Source organism: Achroia grisella, unplaced genomic scaffold, assembly GCF_030625045.1.
Source record: "Achroia grisella isolate CSIRO2021 unplaced genomic scaffold, CSIRO_AGI_Agris_v1 utg126, whole genome shotgun sequence".
Classification (NCBI taxonomy): domain Eukaryota; kingdom Metazoa; phylum Arthropoda; class Insecta; order Lepidoptera; family Pyralidae; genus Achroia; species Achroia grisella.
The window spans coordinates 947,627-966,425 of record NW_026712609.1 but is presented as its reverse complement, the minus strand read 5'-3'; the positions used below and the strand labels follow the sequence as shown (position 1 = coordinate 966,425).

At 32.7% G+C, this 18,799-nt stretch overlaps 1 protein-coding gene across 1 annotated transcript; it reads right to left on the bottom strand.

Moving 5' to 3' along the window:
- Positions 1–509: 509 nt before the first annotated feature.
- LOC131854990 (polyamine-transporting ATPase 13A3-like) lies at positions 510–17,729 on the bottom strand. The gene is made up of 20 exons (XM_059206188.1): positions 17,529–17,729; positions 16,075–16,302; positions 15,765–15,993; positions 10,270–10,474; positions 9,847–10,060; positions 8,506–8,636; positions 8,105–8,287; positions 7,728–7,916; positions 7,425–7,637; positions 6,385–6,522; positions 5,768–5,881; positions 4,842–5,115; positions 4,152–4,279; positions 3,444–3,567; positions 2,968–3,129; positions 2,477–2,631; positions 1,896–2,119; positions 1,338–1,486; positions 899–1,086; positions 510–683 (listed from the first exon to the last, which is right to left on the bottom strand). The coding sequence occupies exons 1-20, from the start codon at positions 17,560–17,562 to the stop codon at positions 510–512; spliced, it is 3,456 nt and encodes a 1,151-aa protein (XP_059062171.1). The 5' UTR covers positions 17,563–17,729.
- Between the last annotated feature and the right edge of the window lie 1,070 nt (positions 17,730–18,799).

Genomic DNA, 18,799 nt, shown 5'->3' with positions numbered 1-18,799 from the left:
AAATATACCAAAATTTATTAATTAAAATATTACGAGTTCTAAGACTTCGAATAATATTAATTTGTAGTAACAATTTATTTCAACAAAAAAGATAGTCACATAAATTATTATCATTTTAGATCCTTTTCTGTATAACTAGACGATTCCAATGAATCGAAGTTAGAGCTCTGTTTTAATTGGTAAAGAGTTACCTAATTGGTATTATATAGATCGAAATCTAGAATAACAAAAAACAATGCCTCTATATCATCACCGTAATACGGAAAGCTTACTCAAATAATATGCATGTACCGGTGCATGCATGTAACGATAACAAATCCAGACCGTTAGTACATACTAAATATTTACTATAACTTAGTTCAGCACTAACACGAGCTGACGAACTTTACTAACTCGTCACTGGGTGTCCTTCGAACCCGTTGCGGGTTCGTATCTCCTATTTTAAAAGGTAGATAAAATCATAATATGTATCCCCACAGTTGCGTACAGGAATGGTAGGGTCGCGTCGGTCAGCAGGCGTGTGCGGGTGTGCGCTGGTCGGCGTGTGCGGGGGCGGGTGCGGGGGCGGGGAGGGGCGCGGCCGCCGCCCACGGCCAGCCCTCGTCGGACCGTTCCTTGCCGGAGCAGCGCCGCCGCATCACGCGGAACATGGCGCTGAACTTCTCCGTGTCGGAAAACGTCGCCTGCGAAACGATCTCATGTAAATTATCTGGCACAATAAGGTCTCTTAAATATCGTTTATCCTACTGAAAATACTTTCATTCGAACATATTTTAACTATTTGTCACTTGTAAAGAAAAAAGCTACGAAACAGTTAAATAGCTAAAGTAAATTTATAAGATGTTTAGTGTGTACACTATAACTAAAATAACATTCTGTTTATACTTTAATTACTTACCTCTATAGCTATAGCCAGAACTAAATGCAGAATTGGCATAAGTAACAAGTATACGCGGAATATTGTTTGTTCATAATCATTAATATTCATAACTTCAACTTCCATGAAGTCGGCGAGCCAATGCCATGGACAAAGCAATAGTACTACCACAAAAACAGCTTGTGTAATCAATGTCACGACCATGTAATCTGTGAACGAAAAGGCAACGTGAAATACCTATAGCTTATTTCTGTAATTTCGCCCATAACTTATACCAAAATTGTATATAAGATAGTTTTTAAAGATTTTGTTCCATATTCACACTCAAATGACTGGATTCGGATGAATATTGGTAACCAGAAAGATAAACAATAAGATACAATAAATAATTTCATAGGTTCGTCTGTAAGTTTGCTTTTCTACTAAAATCACTATTAATTAAAACAAAATTCATATTTACAGTTGGCACAGAAGGGTTGTCGGAAGGGCCAGCCTTTCGCATATACACATGCCATAATTAAATACTGGAACGAGGAGATAATGAATATAACTGTGTTCTCCCAGCACAGTATCACTTCTACATCAGCAGCACCTTCGACAGGCTTAAACCTGAAAATATATATTTATTATTAATGTTAGATGTTCTTGGTACTTAAAAATAAATCTGAAATAACAGGTGTTACGTAATTTTAATATAGATTACCGTGCCTCTGTATTTAATAAAATAAGGTAACAGTTATATTATTGTCATTGAATCGCAATGTGTCGCAATCATTTTTGGAAACCACGTAATATATAAACAGAATCACGGACATCACGTCATCAATCTGGAGAGCTAAGATGTCGACCGTCGTTTCCCTATAATTTTACACTCTCATCCTTCGAACCGAAATGTTTTACGAAGCATACTGCTCGGTGGCAGAGACCCACGCAGACGACTACGTGAAACATCTAAACATAACATAAGTGTCGAATTAGTGCTATACTTGGGGACCGATTCGTTTCGTTTTTAATGTACCAGGTCTGCTCGTAGAGGAGATAGAGTGCGGCGAGCTGGAGGAGCAGCACGAGCGCGACCTGGAGCACGAGCGGCAGCACGCCCGCCGCCGCCACCAGCGACGCGGGCGGCGAGCGCCGCGTCAGCAGCGGGCCCGGCGCCGCGCGGCCCAGCGACAGCGCCAGCAGCGTCGTCAGCACCAGGTCGATGTACAGGAACTGGTTGTTGCCCAGGATCGAGAAGAACTGCCCGCGGGCACGTCGCACATATTACATACGCTTTTACAGTCGAATTCAAAACTTTGTATTTAGGTAACACGGTTAACACGATATTTACTAGGATCTATATAGTAGTTGAAGCCTGCTTTTAAACGTAAGCCCGTGCCAGGAGGCTCTACTCTTCCATAGCACATATAGTGAGTGATTTGAAAAATATAGGTATTATAATTTTCTTTATTTATATAATTCAACTTTAAATGCACACATTGTTGTGATGTGTCTGACAGATCACAGATAATAAAAAAATGTCCCTATAATAAATAGTAGTCTCAGTAAAGATGCAATGTCCAAAACAAAACCAAAACCAAAAGATATTCGACTTACGTTGTAGAGGATGAGGATAGAGATAAACTGTATCAGGGAATAGAGAGCCATGTATTTGAATATAGCGAAGGATGTGCTCAGAGCGCAGCGACCTTCCAATGCGAGCAACTTCACGCATCCGATGTTCTGCACGCGGGAAGTAAACGGGGCCGCCACTGAAATAACAAAAATATCGACATTAATAACACACTGTCAAAAGGTTACATGTCGATTGAACACTATTTTAAATTGAAGTGGATAGTCACAGATTGTAATCTGTTTTACAGGAATAGTTTATACACAATTTTATATGTCACTCCAATGCTTTGTAGTTGAAACTGGAATATAATACAAAAAAGCACCAGCATTTATTTAAATTTTTAAACCAGTTCAATTTATTGGTTTCTCTTAAAAAGAATTGGAATACTTTACTATTTTAAAATAGTCTGTCGGGATAACATTTACTAATTGAGTGTATATGACTAACACTTTTGGGTATAATATAATATTACCTGAAGCATCAGCCTCTGAAAGCGAAATCCCAACGTGGGCAGCTTTGAGGGCGCCACAATCGTTGGCACCGTCTCCGCACATTCCCACTATGAGCCCTTCGCCCTGCAATGCTGTCACTAATTGCGTTTTCTGGTCAGGACCGAATCGACCAAACACCATTCCTGAAAGAAAAGTACTATTATATACTACGTATTACGATACTTCGGAATTTTATTATTATTATTTTAGAAATGAAAATATCTCAATTTGCATTAATCAAGAACGGAACCCTAACAATATGTGTATTGACAACCTAAAATATTTTATTTTCATATTTATACGACATATATACTGAATATGATCACATTTACATAAATAATATCCTAACTAACTTTCATGTGAGTATACTAGTGGATTAATTTAACTAAACCTTTTAATGCTACCTAGGTCACGTATTATAATTCTACTCATGTTGAATGCCAGCATACATACTCACCCTTACTCAGAACGACAGGCATCAGCTCCGGATAATGCGTACGAATTACTGACCATGTCTTTCCTTCTAATGCTAGCACATATGAGTCGATTGACAATTTTGGGGGACCGCCTTCGCCCACTACCTACAATATGAAAAATATTTATTATTTAAGCATATTATTATTATAAAATATTCTGTCAAAAACGGAAATGGACACATATTTATCCTTTCCTCCTCACATCTATATTCCACCACAGGGAGTACATATGTTCAAGCAAAGAACTGCAATTCTATTAATAGAATAGTCTATATCTATATATTTAACCAAATGAACTCAATAATAAAAAGTATAGTACTATTTAAACGGGCTTACGTTTAAATAGTACTACTGACTCATCACAAGAAAAAGAGCAAGATACTTATGTGTTGCCGTCTTAAATAAATATTGTTCAGCATTACATTTTTAAGATTTCGTGTCAAGAAATCTAAGTCAAGTACCTATTTATTATCCATAAACAGTTACTGGTGTACCAAAATAAATCAGTCATAGTTATCCAAGCAGTGCAGTCCCTACAAGCAGCACCCTTTCACGGGTATAACAAGTGAGCCACCCAACATTGCGGTCTACCATATTTTAGGGAGCCCAATGACCTGTCCCAAACAAGATAATGTCGCAAATGACGCAATGCAAAGTCCAGTTTAACACATAAGGTATACTTTACTCACTTCCATACAAAGATGAGGCCTGGATTCATCTGTCTGCTGATGGTCAATGGTTATCAATACTAGTTTTTGGTGTGGTTGCACCATGAAACATCCACGAGCAACTGACATTGCAGTCATAATATTATCACCTGGTAACAACGAATAAAATAATCTGAATAAATTGCTTTAGGGCTGAAAATAAAATACATTGGAATAAGTAGGTTTTCATAACGACGAAAAGGTCCTACAAATGTAAGATACAAGTCCACTGGTGAGTCAACATTAAACATACTGAGCTTAGCTAACGGTTTAAGTCTAGAGAAAAGCAGCTGTAATTTTAATATATAATATATATCTAAGTGAATGATTATGTCTAGTAGTTGCAGTCTTAAAATATGATGTTAGCTTTGAATCATGATATATGACGGCCCCGGTGGTCTAGCGGTTTAGCATACCGCCTTGCCTCTGGTCGCCGCGGGTTTGTTTTCTGTCACGACGTAAACATTTTTATTTATGAATATGATGGTTTGTATTGATCTGGGTATTTTCTATGTACGAGTATATTATCAAGTTCTGCTTAGCTGAGGACTAATGACGCTGTCTAAAGTATCTATGGTTATTATTACTACTATTTATAATAACTCTTAAAATTCAATATCAAGCAAAATCGCATAAGAGCATAAATAAATAAACAAATTTTAAAATATATACCTGTCACCATTATCTGCCTCATATTCGCTTCGTGGAGCTCTTTGATCACCTGAGTGGTTTCTGGCTTCAGGCTATTTTGCATGACTAGAAAGCCTAAAAATGTCATGTCACACTCAAGTGTTTCTCTCTTAATTCTTTGCGCATCCACCCATTTCATTTTGCGGTCTAGTTTTTTATAAGCTAATCCAATTACTCTGAAGCCATTCGACGTATATTCATTGAGGACTGAACTGAAGTTTTCAGGTAAAGCCTTTTGATTGCACATACCTGCAACCTTAAATTGTGCTTTCAAAATAGATTTATGTGCCATGAAACAGCAAAACAAACAAAATATTTTATAATGAATAAGTTTTTTTAAAATTAGTTGAGTTAATTGAGTTTCATATATAATATTATTAAATAATATTTTGATTTATATGTATGGTACGTCATATCATCACCAAAACTGAAAACGGGATTCAGATAAAATTTTGCAATTTTTATGGTTTCCATAACATTTTCTCCGAAACAATATATAATTGCTATTAAAAGAGCAGACTGAGTAATGAACACTATCGAAAGGAAATAAAATTGTTAAATGATAATTTTTGAGTATGGTCAATTCAATATCAAATATTATAGTTAATAATAAATCAAATATAATGGCTTGTAGAAATTTGCAAAGTTGTTTACAACAACAGTGAATTATATGTTTGATTGATCTATAAAAAGACTACTAATATGATGGCCTAAATTATACCGATGGCCGAGATACAATTCAATTCTGATTTGGTCCAGATTTTAATTGGTTATTAGGTTAGATTGTAAGTTGCCCAACTAGTAATAATTAAATTATTGCTATTACACCGCGTTGGTAACAGTTTCAATTATTTATTTTATATAGATGTTATTTATCTAAAATCAATTACAAATCTAATTCTAAATACCTTCTCTGGAGCGCCTTTAACGAAATACACCATCTGTGGTTGACCAAGAACTCTAGCAATAACTCCCATAGATTGTTGAGAAGATGAGAAATGAAATCTCCGTAACAAGCCAATCTAAAAAGAATGATTAACTATTAAGAATTATTAATAGTAATAACTTTGACTGTTAATATTTTTTAAAAAGCTATTGACTACAGGTCTGAGATTTAGGAACTTGTAAAATTATATTCTTATGTGAAATAGAAATTAAAGAAACTTTAAAATGTTTCACATTCTAAAATTTAGGCGCTATATATATATTGGCGCATCAAAGTAGTAAATCGATGAAGACACCTTGATTATGAATGTTAATGTACAAATTTAGTTTGCATTAGTTGTTAGCAAAAAACTATTCGTTTATTGTTAACTTTTAGCAAAACACGACTAGTTTTTGTTAACTTTTCGTAAAACAAATCCAAATTTATTTACACCATCTCTTGCAGGAAGCAAATGATCTACTTATGTTATTGTTTGCATACATATTAAAAAATAATATAATTTGTCTGAGTTCATTATCTTAAGACTCTAAAAATAATAGTTTTAAGTTTATGTCATTGCTACTATAAAATTCTAATTACTTCGTATGGTATTTCCATAGTAAAAGGGTCATAATTTTCTAAGTCTTGTAGGCTTCCATCATGAGTTGCAGTCGGTTTAACTATGGCAGGCGTTAAATTATCATATCTCGTGTTCTCAGGGCCCGGCTCATCGAGTACCTGTCAAGATTAAGTCACATTCATCAGAAGTGCGCCGACACATGACGCAAACCGATCGTTTATTTACTTAGCAATGTTAATGTGGTGACAAAACTGTTTGCTGTGACAATATTAAAGATAAATGCTTGTTTGTTTCGGTTGAATATCGGTTCCATTAACAGGTTTTTTATGAGCATTCCATTCTTTACAACTATAGTAAATCGAGTTTGTTTCGATTAAATCACATTTACCAAGTTTAAAACTTACTAAGATGATTTGGATAATTTGATTTGGCAATTCTTTTAACTTTAACAACACAGACAATTAAAAAAATTAAGATCTAAATGTTTTATGTCTTATAAATATTTAATTACAATAACAATATAAAAAGGCAGAGAGAGAGATTTCATTATGAAGAAAGTAAACTGTAGAATGATAGAAGTGGTATAAATTCTGAAACCAATGAAGTGGCATTGCTTTCAGAATTTATATCACTATTTGAAAGGTACATTATTTCACAAAGATATATTAAGTTGGGTTGGGCCATTACTAATTGTATAAAAATTTTAACTTTGGAATATATTCAAATTACGTTATGAATCATCATAACAATGACTGTTCTGATATATCGAATATTAGTCATTATGAATCATATAAATGGAATAATTAGAAGTACATTATGAAAAATGTTATAAATACTATACTATACCACCAACTACTACTACTAATTTCTATTCTATAGTTTAAAAATTCTAATACAATTTCAAAATCTGTTAATAAAAACCATAAGCCACAAATATTGTAAAATTGAGTTAAAACTTTTAGATGAAAAAAAAATGTGAATGGTATACACTATTGTTTTAACTTTAATAGATCAGAACATTTTTTTTTAAATAATTAATATGAACCGTTATTGTACTTACCCATTGAGTAAATTCAAACATTTTCAAATCCAATGGATCGCCTTTGAGCTGTCCTTGTATACTAGTGAGTGAGTGGCAAGAAGCCAGTGCTTGCATCATAGGACTCTTAACAGGCAGTAAGTTAACATCCACTACGCACGTCCCGAATTTATCATTGGACTGTGCTGGTATCACCGAGTAGAAATCTAAACCGTCTTCAGTAAGAGTACCAGTCTGTCAGACATTTTTATAAAAATTAATAGAAAATAAGTATGGTGATTTTTATAAAATTAGAGGCAGTAATAGTAGAAGTTAAATATGTACCTTATCGAAGCACATAACTTGCAACTTTCCACAAATTATAATTCGGGGTGGTGACACACAAAAGATTTTATTTTTACGCAGACGCTGTTGACTGTACACAATACCGGCCGTCATAGCAGCAGGTAAAGCGGGAGGTACCACGATAGTAATTATATCCAAAGTACGTAGAACTATCGTGCCTGCATGACTCTACAACGAAAATTAATATTTACCATTAAATTAATGGGAAAGGTAGAATGAAAGAATAATAATTATATTATAACAAAATAATTAATAATACAACTTATACTAATAAGAATATTTAGACATATTAAGCGATAGTATACAACTACATGTAGTATAATTTTAATATAAATATTAAAAAAAAACATACTTACGCCTCTTAAAACATAAAGCCAAATTGAATACGCCATTCCAATTGCGGCGATACAGAACATAAATATGACAAATTTAACAGCATCTTTGTAGAACTGAAATCCGAATCTCTTGGGAAAGAGAATACTTTTAATCAATTCTCCTTTAGCAGTGTTGAAGCCAGTTCGTACAACTTTAGCCAGAACCTAGAATCAAATAAATAAAATACATTTATACAAATGGAGAGTAATTTAATAGCGTAATTGTGAAGGAAAACATTATACTGACATCTGTGTGGTAAAATTTGTTTTGAAACTATAAAACATAATAATTATAAACACTGTGAAGACTAAATAATACTATTTACTTTAAAGCTAAATTAATATTTATTAATTGTAATAATGAAATAAATTTTAAAGCTTACCTGATTGTTACCATAGAATCTTGTTTGAATAACATGAGTGCCAGCAAACAGCGTATGCCTTTTGTGTCCCTCCGTTGAATACACTTCGGGAGAAATGCATGGCGGGCCCTTCATTACTGGTACACTCTCACCTATTGCAGTGATGAATAATATGTATTTAATATCGAATTGATTATTATATACTTATTCTGAGTGCAAAATAGAAATAATTTTTGAATCAGCTGCCTACGTCTGTAAACATTTGATAACATTAATATTTCGATAGCATTAAAAACTATATATTATGAGAAGGCGACCTAGTGGTTCATTACGAAAGTATGTTCTGATGTCAGTAATGTTCGTAAGCCACACACACACACACACATTTTACTTACGGGGGTAAGTAAAATGTGTGTATTTATAAAAAAGATAAAGGGGGGGCCTTCATCTTTTTTATAAATACACACATAATAAACAAAGAAAAACGCCCAGACCAACACATTTAGACAGGGGGGAAGGGGATTGTTAGTAAAGTGGACTCATGACCCCATTACTAGCTATACCATGTCAGGTTGACCTCCACGCGGTTCCCCCTGGAAACCATCGTGATAAATTACTGGTAAATTTGTCACGATGGGCTAACTGACCTGACCTCACGCTCTTTTTATCATCCTCCACTGGTGCCCTCCAGCGTAAACCGTTAGCGCAGGCGGGTGTACCATTTCACTATCATTCCCAAAAAAAAAATGTTCGTATGAACTATATTTTTCACATTTTGTATGACACATATTCAAATACGTTGAAGACTGCTAATAAAAAAATTACGTCGTTTTGAACTGTAATAGGAATCATTTTCAAACAATCAACATTAATTTTAAGTCCCAATTTGGAGTAATATAGACGAAGAAATATAAAATTATTCTATTTTGAATTTATTTCAAATGACAATATTTTAGATTATTTCTGTATTCTTTTATAGAGACATTACATTACATTTCTCTTAGGATTGTGAGTATAAAAATAATATAAATCAATAGCATTAGGAGTTTTTTTGTTTTTATATTATCTAAATTGATTTTGGGGTTTTTGTTTCAAAACATGTCAACGCCATTATATAAAATGTATGTAGTGTATGTAGTATGTATGTAGAAATCTTACAACTACTAAACAAAATTAAATAATTACTGATTGAGAAGGAACTATTTATGAAATTGTATTTCATAAACTCCTAATGCCATCGATATGACATCATTTTACTTATTTAATTGATGCTAATTAATTAAAATAAAATATTTATCTCTACATTATGCAATTATTGAACTGTTAAATGGTCGATTAAAAAATATAAATAAAATTTCTTACCAGTGAGCATGCTCTCATTAACTATGCAGGTTCCAGTCAATAGCATGGCGTCACACGGCATCACGCAGCCATCAGGAGGTAACACCAGCACATCGCCGGGTACGAGCCGGCTGGCACTGACCACACACTCCTCACGTCCAGTACGCGATGGACGGACAACTGTCACAGTAAATGCGCTGGTAGAACCAGCCATACGATGCAGGTTGATACTCATCTGCAAATTGTTATTGTAAAATAAGATTAAGCCTTTTTTATCTGAGCAATTTACACATTATTCCTCAGTATCATAATATCAGTAATATAGCAATGATATAAAAAAATAACTAAACCTTGCAAAAATTTATTATTAAAACTATAAAGGCAAAATAATAAAATAGAAGTTATTAACTGTTGTGTATGATAGTGCATTACAGAGTATTTTACCTGTTTTGTTTGATATAACGCCAACATACAAGAAACAGCAGAAAGAAGGAAAACGCAAGTGGCATATTGATAGTATTCATCCAGAGACCAAAGAATTATGGAAAATACTTGAAATAGATAAAATGGGTTGAAAACTTCATTGACGAATAGTGACCAATAACTCTTCACTTCTACTTCCACTGAATTTGTTCCATAAAGTTTGATCCTAAAATTATACAGTACATGGTTAAAATATAATAGTTACACCTATAGTATTACATATTCATGGGAAAGTTCAGAACAATAGTTATTTTTTTTTATATGAAATCACTTACTACATAAACAGTAATTTAACTATAATAGGAAATATAACAACGATATATTATGTTTAATTGGTTTTCTAGATTTAATTGCACTAATGACTGATCTAAATAAAATAGGAAAACAACAAAATTAAAAAGAATAATAGATAAATATTAATAAAATAAACAAACATTGTTAAAAACAAAACTTATTATTACTAATATAGTATGAAAAGTATATATTATAATTGTAATTGCATTATATTTACAGAGAATATAAGAGAGAAGATTGACCCAATCATATTATTAAAAAAAAACGACACTTTCACGTCAAAACTACTGAACCGATTTTAATTAAATTTGGTACACAGTCTAGACCCTGAGAAAGGTCATAGGCTAGCTAGCTTGAAACTTAATTTTGAGGCTGTTGATTAAATTTAAATAAAGAAAAAGTGTTTGTAAGGGGTTGAAAGAGAGATGAAGGTTGTATAAAAGTGTCATCATTATCAAAGCTAGATGCTTGAAACTTATTTTTTAGGCTGTTGATTGATTTATATTGAATTTTGTATCCTCCTTTTTTAAGCTAAAACAAATGAATGAATGAAATTTTTTTATTTGGCTTTCATTGGGTTAGGTAATTAAATTTTTTTTCATTATTTACGTGGACGTAGTCACAGGTACAGCTATTATCTATATACCTGGGTTGCAATAGTTAAAATCTTTATAGAATCTAATTTAGAACTTAGTTGTTATAGTTATTCTTTTCTATCATATCTGGATTTTCTATATATTAAAAACTGTATGTACATTAATGTACAACACACACACAAACAAAATAAAAATACGAGAACTAAATGCAGAAAATACAATTATTTAAAACTGATACCACAGTTACTAATTTAAAAAAAATTGTATTCTAGGATTCAAGAAATTAAAAACATAATTTGAACAGTAACATTTATGTATGACATTTATTAAGCATTATTTCTCAGTCTTACCTAGTTCAATTGCTAAACAGCTTGCTTTGTAATAGCCCAAGAGCCCACGACTGCCAGACATACGTCATTTTAATAAACGTGAAAGTTCTTGTATGTGTGTCCCCAACACAGGTAAGAACGATCCCCAAATATGAAACCTGGATCGTGGTTCCTTTGGCAGGTACCAGGTAACAAAGGTGTAAAAAAATCATACCAAATTCGTTATTTTAAGAAACTCCATATTTTCATATATTGTTCGTAGCACTTAACTTAAGTCAGGAGAAAAAACTGTGGTAGGTAATTATAGGCCTATATCTATCTTACCAGTATTGAGTAAAGTGTTTGAAAAAATTATGCTCAATCAAATGCTACAACACTTTAAAGTAAATAAACTGCTTCACAGTCGACAATTTGGTTTCACGGCCGGTAAATCAACTACTGATGCCGGTGTAGCTCTCATTAAATATATATTTGATTCTTGGGAGAGGTCTCAGGATGCAGTCGGTGTATTTTGCGATCTTTCAAAAGCATTTGATTGCGTTGAACATGAAACACTTTTGCTCAAACTTGAACATTACGGTATTAGATATGAAGCACAAAGCATGATGAAATCCTATCTAAATAATAGAATGCAAGTTGTCGAAATAAATGGTGTAAAGTCTGAAGGAACTAGTATTAAAATGGGTGTTCCTCAGGGCTCTATTTTAGGTCCTTTCTTATTTTTAGTTTACATAAATGATCTTCCTTATATGGTAGAAAAGATAGCTGACATAGTTCTGTTTGCTGATGATACTTCATTAGTATTCAAAGTCAATCGACATATTGATGATTTGGACGAAGTAAACGGTGCTCTTTCTTATGTTTTAAAATGGTTTACGGCTAATAATATGTTACTAAATGCAAATAAAACTAAATGTATCAAATTTACTCTCCCCAATGTAAGGCCGGTAGATTCAAAAATCATGTTGGACAATAAACCTATTAATTTTGTGGATGATACTGTATTTCTAGGTATCACATTAGATTCCAAGTTGCAATGGGGTGCCCATATTACTAAATTAGCGAGTCGACTTAGTTCTGCCGCTTATGCGGTAAGAAGAATTAGACAATTAACAGACGTGGCAACGGCTAAACTTGTGTACTTTAGCTATTTCCATAGCATTATGTCGTATGGTATTTTGTTATGGGGCAAAGCAGCTGATATAAATACAATATTTATTTTACAAAAGAGGGCCATTCGCTCCATTTATAGCATGGGTTCCAGGGAGTCTTTGCGAGAGTGCTTTAAGGAATCAAATATCCTCACCGTTGCTTCTCAATATATTTATGAAAATATCATGTATGCCAGGAAGAATATAGACAGTTTCAAAAGAGTTAGTGATTGCACTAATAAAAGCTTACGTAACAATAACAAACTGATTTTACCTAAATGTCGTTTGGCTAAAGTTAGTAATTCGTTTTATGGCAATTGCGTAAGGTTTTACAATAAAATACCAGAGTCTGTTATAAATCTGCCAGAAAAAAGATTTAAATGTCAAATAAAACACTTCCTTTGCAAAAAAGCTTACTATAAAATTGAAGAATTCGTTAACGATAATAATGTTTTTGTAGAAAAATTTTAAATACATAGCACTGACAATATTATCTGATTACACTAATAATGAGTGCGTAGCGATTTCTATGTTGATTGTCGCATGCCTCTTACTTGTTACACTGTAATTATTTATATAAAAAAAACATCTATCAAAAAGAGCAACACACAAGTTTCTTGCTCATTCTTCTTGTGATGAATCTGCATTCCGAATGAGTGGTAGAATCAAAATATGACTATTCAAAAGTGCTTGTAATGAGTTTATTTGAATAAAGATTATTTCTATGTCTATTTCTATTTCACTATTATAACTTGCGCTGCTCATTGCCAGACACGTAGTGTGGTTCCATCCCCCCGCCGGACCCCCCTAAACTATACTATTTTAGAAATAAACTTACGTCATTTTAATAAAGCTGAAATTTATATATATTATTGAGAGTTCTCTCAAACTGAGTTTCCTAAATTGCCAGACAGTTTTCTTGGTTCCTTATCATACCAGACTCATTGAAACCGTATATTGGGTAACAACGGTGTATACAATTTCATATCAAATTCGTTATTTTAAGATGCTCCATTTTTTCACATATTGCTCGTAACAGTATTATAACTTGCTCTGCTCATTGCCAGACCTCTTAGTGTGGTTCCAACCCCCGCCGGACCCCCTCATAAACTATACTATTTTATAAATAAACTTACGTCATTTTAATAAAGCTGAACCTTATATATATTATTGAGAGAACTATTAAACTGAGTTTCCTAAATTGCCAGACAGTTTTCTTGGTTCGACAACGATCAGAGCAAGTTATAATACTGTTACGAGCAATATGTGAAAAAATGGAGCATCTTAAAATAACGAATTGGGTATGAAATTGTTTACACCGTTGTTACCCAATATACGGTTTCAATGAGTCTGGTAGGATAAGGAACCAAGAAAACTGTCTGGCAATTTAGGAAACTCAGTTTGTGAGAACTCTCAATAATATATATAAATTTCAGCTTTATTAAAATGACGTAAGTTTATTTATAAAATAGTATAGTTTAGGGGGGTTCGGCGGGGGGTTGGAACCACACTAAGGGTCTGGCAACGAGCAGAGCAAGTTATAATACTGTTACGAGCAATATGTGAAAAAATGGAGCATCTTAAAATAACGAATTCGGTATGAAATTGTTTACACCGTTGTTACCCAATATACGGTTTCAATGAGTCTGGTAGGATAAGGAACCAAGAAAACTGTCTGGCAATTTAGGAAACTCAGTTTGTGAGAACTCTCAATAATATATATAAATTTCAGCTTTATTAAAATGACGTAAGTTTATTTATAAAATAGTATAGTTTAGGGGGGTTCGGCGGGGGGTTGGAACCACACTAAGGGTCTGGCAACGAGCAGAGCAAGTTATAATACTGTTACGAGCAATATGTGAAAAAATGGAGCATCTTAAAATAACGAATTTGATATGAAATTGTATACACCGTTGTTACCCAATATACGGTTTCAATGAGTCTGGTAGGATAAAGAACCAAGAAAACTGTCTGGCAATTTAGGAAACTCAGTTTGAGAGAACTCTCAATAATATATATAAATTGCAGCTTTATTAAAATAACGTAAATTTATTTATAAAATAGTATAGTTTGGGGGGGTCCGGCGGGGGGTTGGAACCACACTAAGGGTCTGGCAATGAGCAGAGCAAGTTATAATACTGTTACGAGCAATATGTGAAAAAATGGAGCATCTTAAAATAACGAATTTGATATGAAATTGTATACACCGTTGTTACTCAATATACGGTTTCAATGAGTCTGGTATGATAAGGAACCAAGAAAACTGTCTGGCAATTTAGGAAACTCAGTTTGAGAGAACTCTCAATAATATATATAAATTTCAGCTTTATTAAAATGACGTAAGTTTATTTCTAAAATAGTATAGTTTAGGGGGTCCGGCGGGGGGGAATGGAACCACACTACGTGTCTGGCAATGAGCAGCGCAAGTTATAATAGTGCTACGAACAATATATGAAAATATGGAGTTTCTTAAAATAACGAATTTGGTATGATTTTTTTTACACCTTTGTTACCTGGTACCTGCCAAAGGAACCACGATCCAGGTTTCATATTTGGGGATCGTTCTTACCTGTGTTGGGGACACACATACAAGAACTTTCACGTTTATTAAAATGACGTATGTCTGGCAGTCGTGGGCTCTTGCTCTATAAGTGTTTCATTTGCAAATCGAAATAAGGCAATGAAATTACAAGATAATTTTAATCTTAAAGATAATTTCAATTATAATTAATTATTATTACTAGTATTAGCTATCAATAAATAACATCACAGTAATACCTGCCATTTAACCCCCCCACACTCTCCAGTTACAATAGGTTTTTAATAGGTTCAAATTTAAAGCCTTTATTAATTGACACAAAATTATACAATCTAATATAATATTTAATTTAAAGTTTAAAAGATAAAAGAAATATTAGTTATATATATTTTAATAGGTACTAAAATTCAAACATGTTTTAAAATCCTACACACATACATAAACTTTGTGACTCTTATACCTTCTTGTAATACAAATCCCACCTTAGCATGTAAAATAATTTACGGAGGGCCCCTTAGAATTATTACATAAATTAATTTGTACTCACAATTCATTCTGTTGTCTTTTATTAATTCCAGACATGTTTTCCATTAGAAGGCTGATAGTGATTCTTTCATTGAGCATCAGCACATTGATAAAAATGCCCTGATCATGAATCCAGATAAATCGGCTATGTTGGTAGACAAAATAGCGCAATTTATTACCCTTATGGTTGGACAAGTTCAGCTCAGTTTCCATGATCTTCTCTATTTTAAATAAACCATCCCCATCCAAAACTGCAAAGAAATCAAAATATATTAATAAATTTATAGACAGTCCATATATTAACATTAAGATATTATATTTATAAGACTTACTACAAATTTCTTCAGCCATTTTCAAACTGCATTTTATGTATTTGAACCGGTTGTATGAGGGATAAGAAGCCAAAATAAAATATGGTAGACCACATAGTAATATGCAGAAGGTATGAAAGAAAATTCCTCGTATTTTTGAATATTTCAAACCATAAATTTTGATAATTTGCTCATCTCCACTGTTCTCCAAAGTTTGCCATTGTGCTTCACCGATAACTTCATATTCGTCTGAAATTAATACATAGCATAGAAATTGTTTAATATCGTTTTTAACCTACATATATAAATACAATTATTAAAATTAACTACTTTTTACACATGCCTTTTGTTTGCATATACTTGCATATATTCAGTTATAGGTGTAGTATTAATTCAATATTAATTTTCCTAAAATGGCATATTCTTAGCGTACTATATAAAGCTTTTTAATTGGTATGGCAGCAAGGAAAATATGCAAACAGTAAGACATATGCAATTAACTTAATTTACTACAGATTTCAATGCAATTGCATAACTAATAGATAATCTAAATTGTGCAACCTATAATCAAATTCAATTGATAACATAAAATATATAGTAATGAAACTGACAGTTTACCCCTTATTAGTTACAAATAAAGCCAGCTAACTGCCCTGGATACAAATTTATGACTAATTTAAGATTCTAATATTAATTTTATATGTAACTGATAAGGGACCATGAGTTAATGGAAATGACCCAAATAACAGAACAAAGATCACTAACAGTAATAACTATTTAAGGAGTTCTATAATTGTTATTTCAAGATGATTAAGATTTGTATTGCACAACATTTTGATATTTATATTTCTTATGAATGGGACCAGTGAGTGCTTGTTTTTGCTATATGTAACATATACATTTAGGAGAAAAATAAAACAACAGATAAGTGTTTTTAGAACTTAATATAACAAAATAGACATTCAATTTAAAGCACATCAATATTCAATTAAATAAAAAAAAGGTTAAATACAAGTCCATAATTTTCAATAAAACTTATGACCTCACATTATAATATCAAGTAAATTGCAAGTATTATTTATCACTCTGAATATCGCAAGCTCTTAAATTTAATTTGATAACCTATAGTGATGCTGGATTTGTCTAAATTTGAAGGGTTGACAGATATAATAAAACCAGGTTAGAATTCTCTGTAACCTTGTAACCCAATTAATTAATCTTAGCGCTATAATTTAAATACAATGTTTTAGATTTTAATACATGATTTATTATATATTTTACAGTAATATAAGGTAATAAAATTAATTCATATTGCACAGCGAGTCAAAAGCGAAACGTCTAATTAAAGGTTTAGTAGTCATATTCATTATTGTTTACAATTGAGAAATATAGGAAAATGTAACCTTTTATAATTAATTTCAGTGGAACAAGTTTCAGTGATTCATAAAGTATTTAATCAAGTGTAAAATGCTTACCACTGGCGACGGTGGCATTGTTCAAGTTCAGCATTCCCGCAAAAACTAATGGACGATTTATAACAGAAAAAAATTAAGGCATATTATTTTGTGGTCTTTTTTTAGTTACTGTTTATCAGTGCTACCTCATTGCAAATATATAGTATTTTATTTCTAGTGATTTTTGTTGAAATATCTCGATCACATTACAACAAATAGGTATGGAAGTACCACAGATTAACAGAATACTATAGTCTGTTTTTTTATCTCCGGACAAATTTGACATTAACTATGTTGCCAGTTTTGGGCTGCTCTTGATACTTGGCTGCTCTTCTATAGTGTTGACGTACACTCGAAAATTAATACGAATTATCGATATATATCGGTTACACTCAAATAATATTTGGTATAAAAGTAGTAATTTTTAGTGACATATATTTCACTAAAATAAACAATAACTGCCTTTTTGCAAAACAAATGACTTTCGTACGTTGTCACATTTTATAAATCTTACACCTCTTTAAAATATTTTGCTGTTCGAAAGAAAAAAATATATGGTTAGTTTGTAGCTTATTTCCGTTAAAAATACAATACGTGCGGAAATACTAAATGTATTTTTGTGTGGTTACCTTACAACAATAACCTCCGTAATTGATGCTGGGGCAAAGGGACTCGCCTCAAAGCCCTAACCTTCACCCCTCTAGGGGGATGAAAAAGACCAGTCTCAACCAGAAAGCTTTTTACCTTAAGCCTATTTTGAGAGGTCTACATTAGTGACGCAGCGCAGCTAAGCAATTATGAGTGTCCTCCCGACTGCCTGACACAGTTCGTACACTATCCTATACTTCGTTCCAACAGAACTTATAGAAAACGTAAACAAACATTTTGTCGTCGACAATATTACAGAAGCAATCACATATCATTTCTCTACTTTTAGTAATAGTACTGTAATAGGCAAAGGGAACTGTGCCCATACGGCCATGTCTGCTTGTTATGGATACTCTTAGTTTATTTTATGTCTTCAATTGTCGAGATAATGTAGTTATAGAATAAAAGAAATGTTCTTGAGTTTATAGAGAGTGCGGGATATGTGCTCTTCGATATGATATATATCAATAAGTCTTGCGGATAGAAGAACTTGTTGTATAGAAAAAAATTGACACTAAAAATATCAATGATTGCAAATTTCCTGTGTTGCAGTGGGTACAAGTGGGAGAAGAAATCATATTAAACAAACAGAATACATTGTAATATGAATGAAATATTGATTGACGCCAACCGCAATAAGCTCC

What these genes read in the sequence shown, in the direction of transcription:
- LOC131854990 (XM_059206188.1), bottom strand. Translation starts at nt 17,562, where the DNA reads ATGCTGAACTTGAACAATGCCACCGTCGCCAGTG. An exon ending in AATGGCTGAAGAAATTTGTA is followed by an intron (nt 15,994 to 16,074) that starts GTAAGTCTTATA and finishes ATTTCTTTGCAG; the next exon opens with TTTTGGATGGGGATGGTTTA. An exon ending in TAATGAGAGCATGCTCACTG is followed by an intron (nt 8,637 to 9,846) that starts GTAAGAAATTTT and finishes TCACTGCAATAG; the next exon opens with GTGAGAGTGTACCAGTAATG.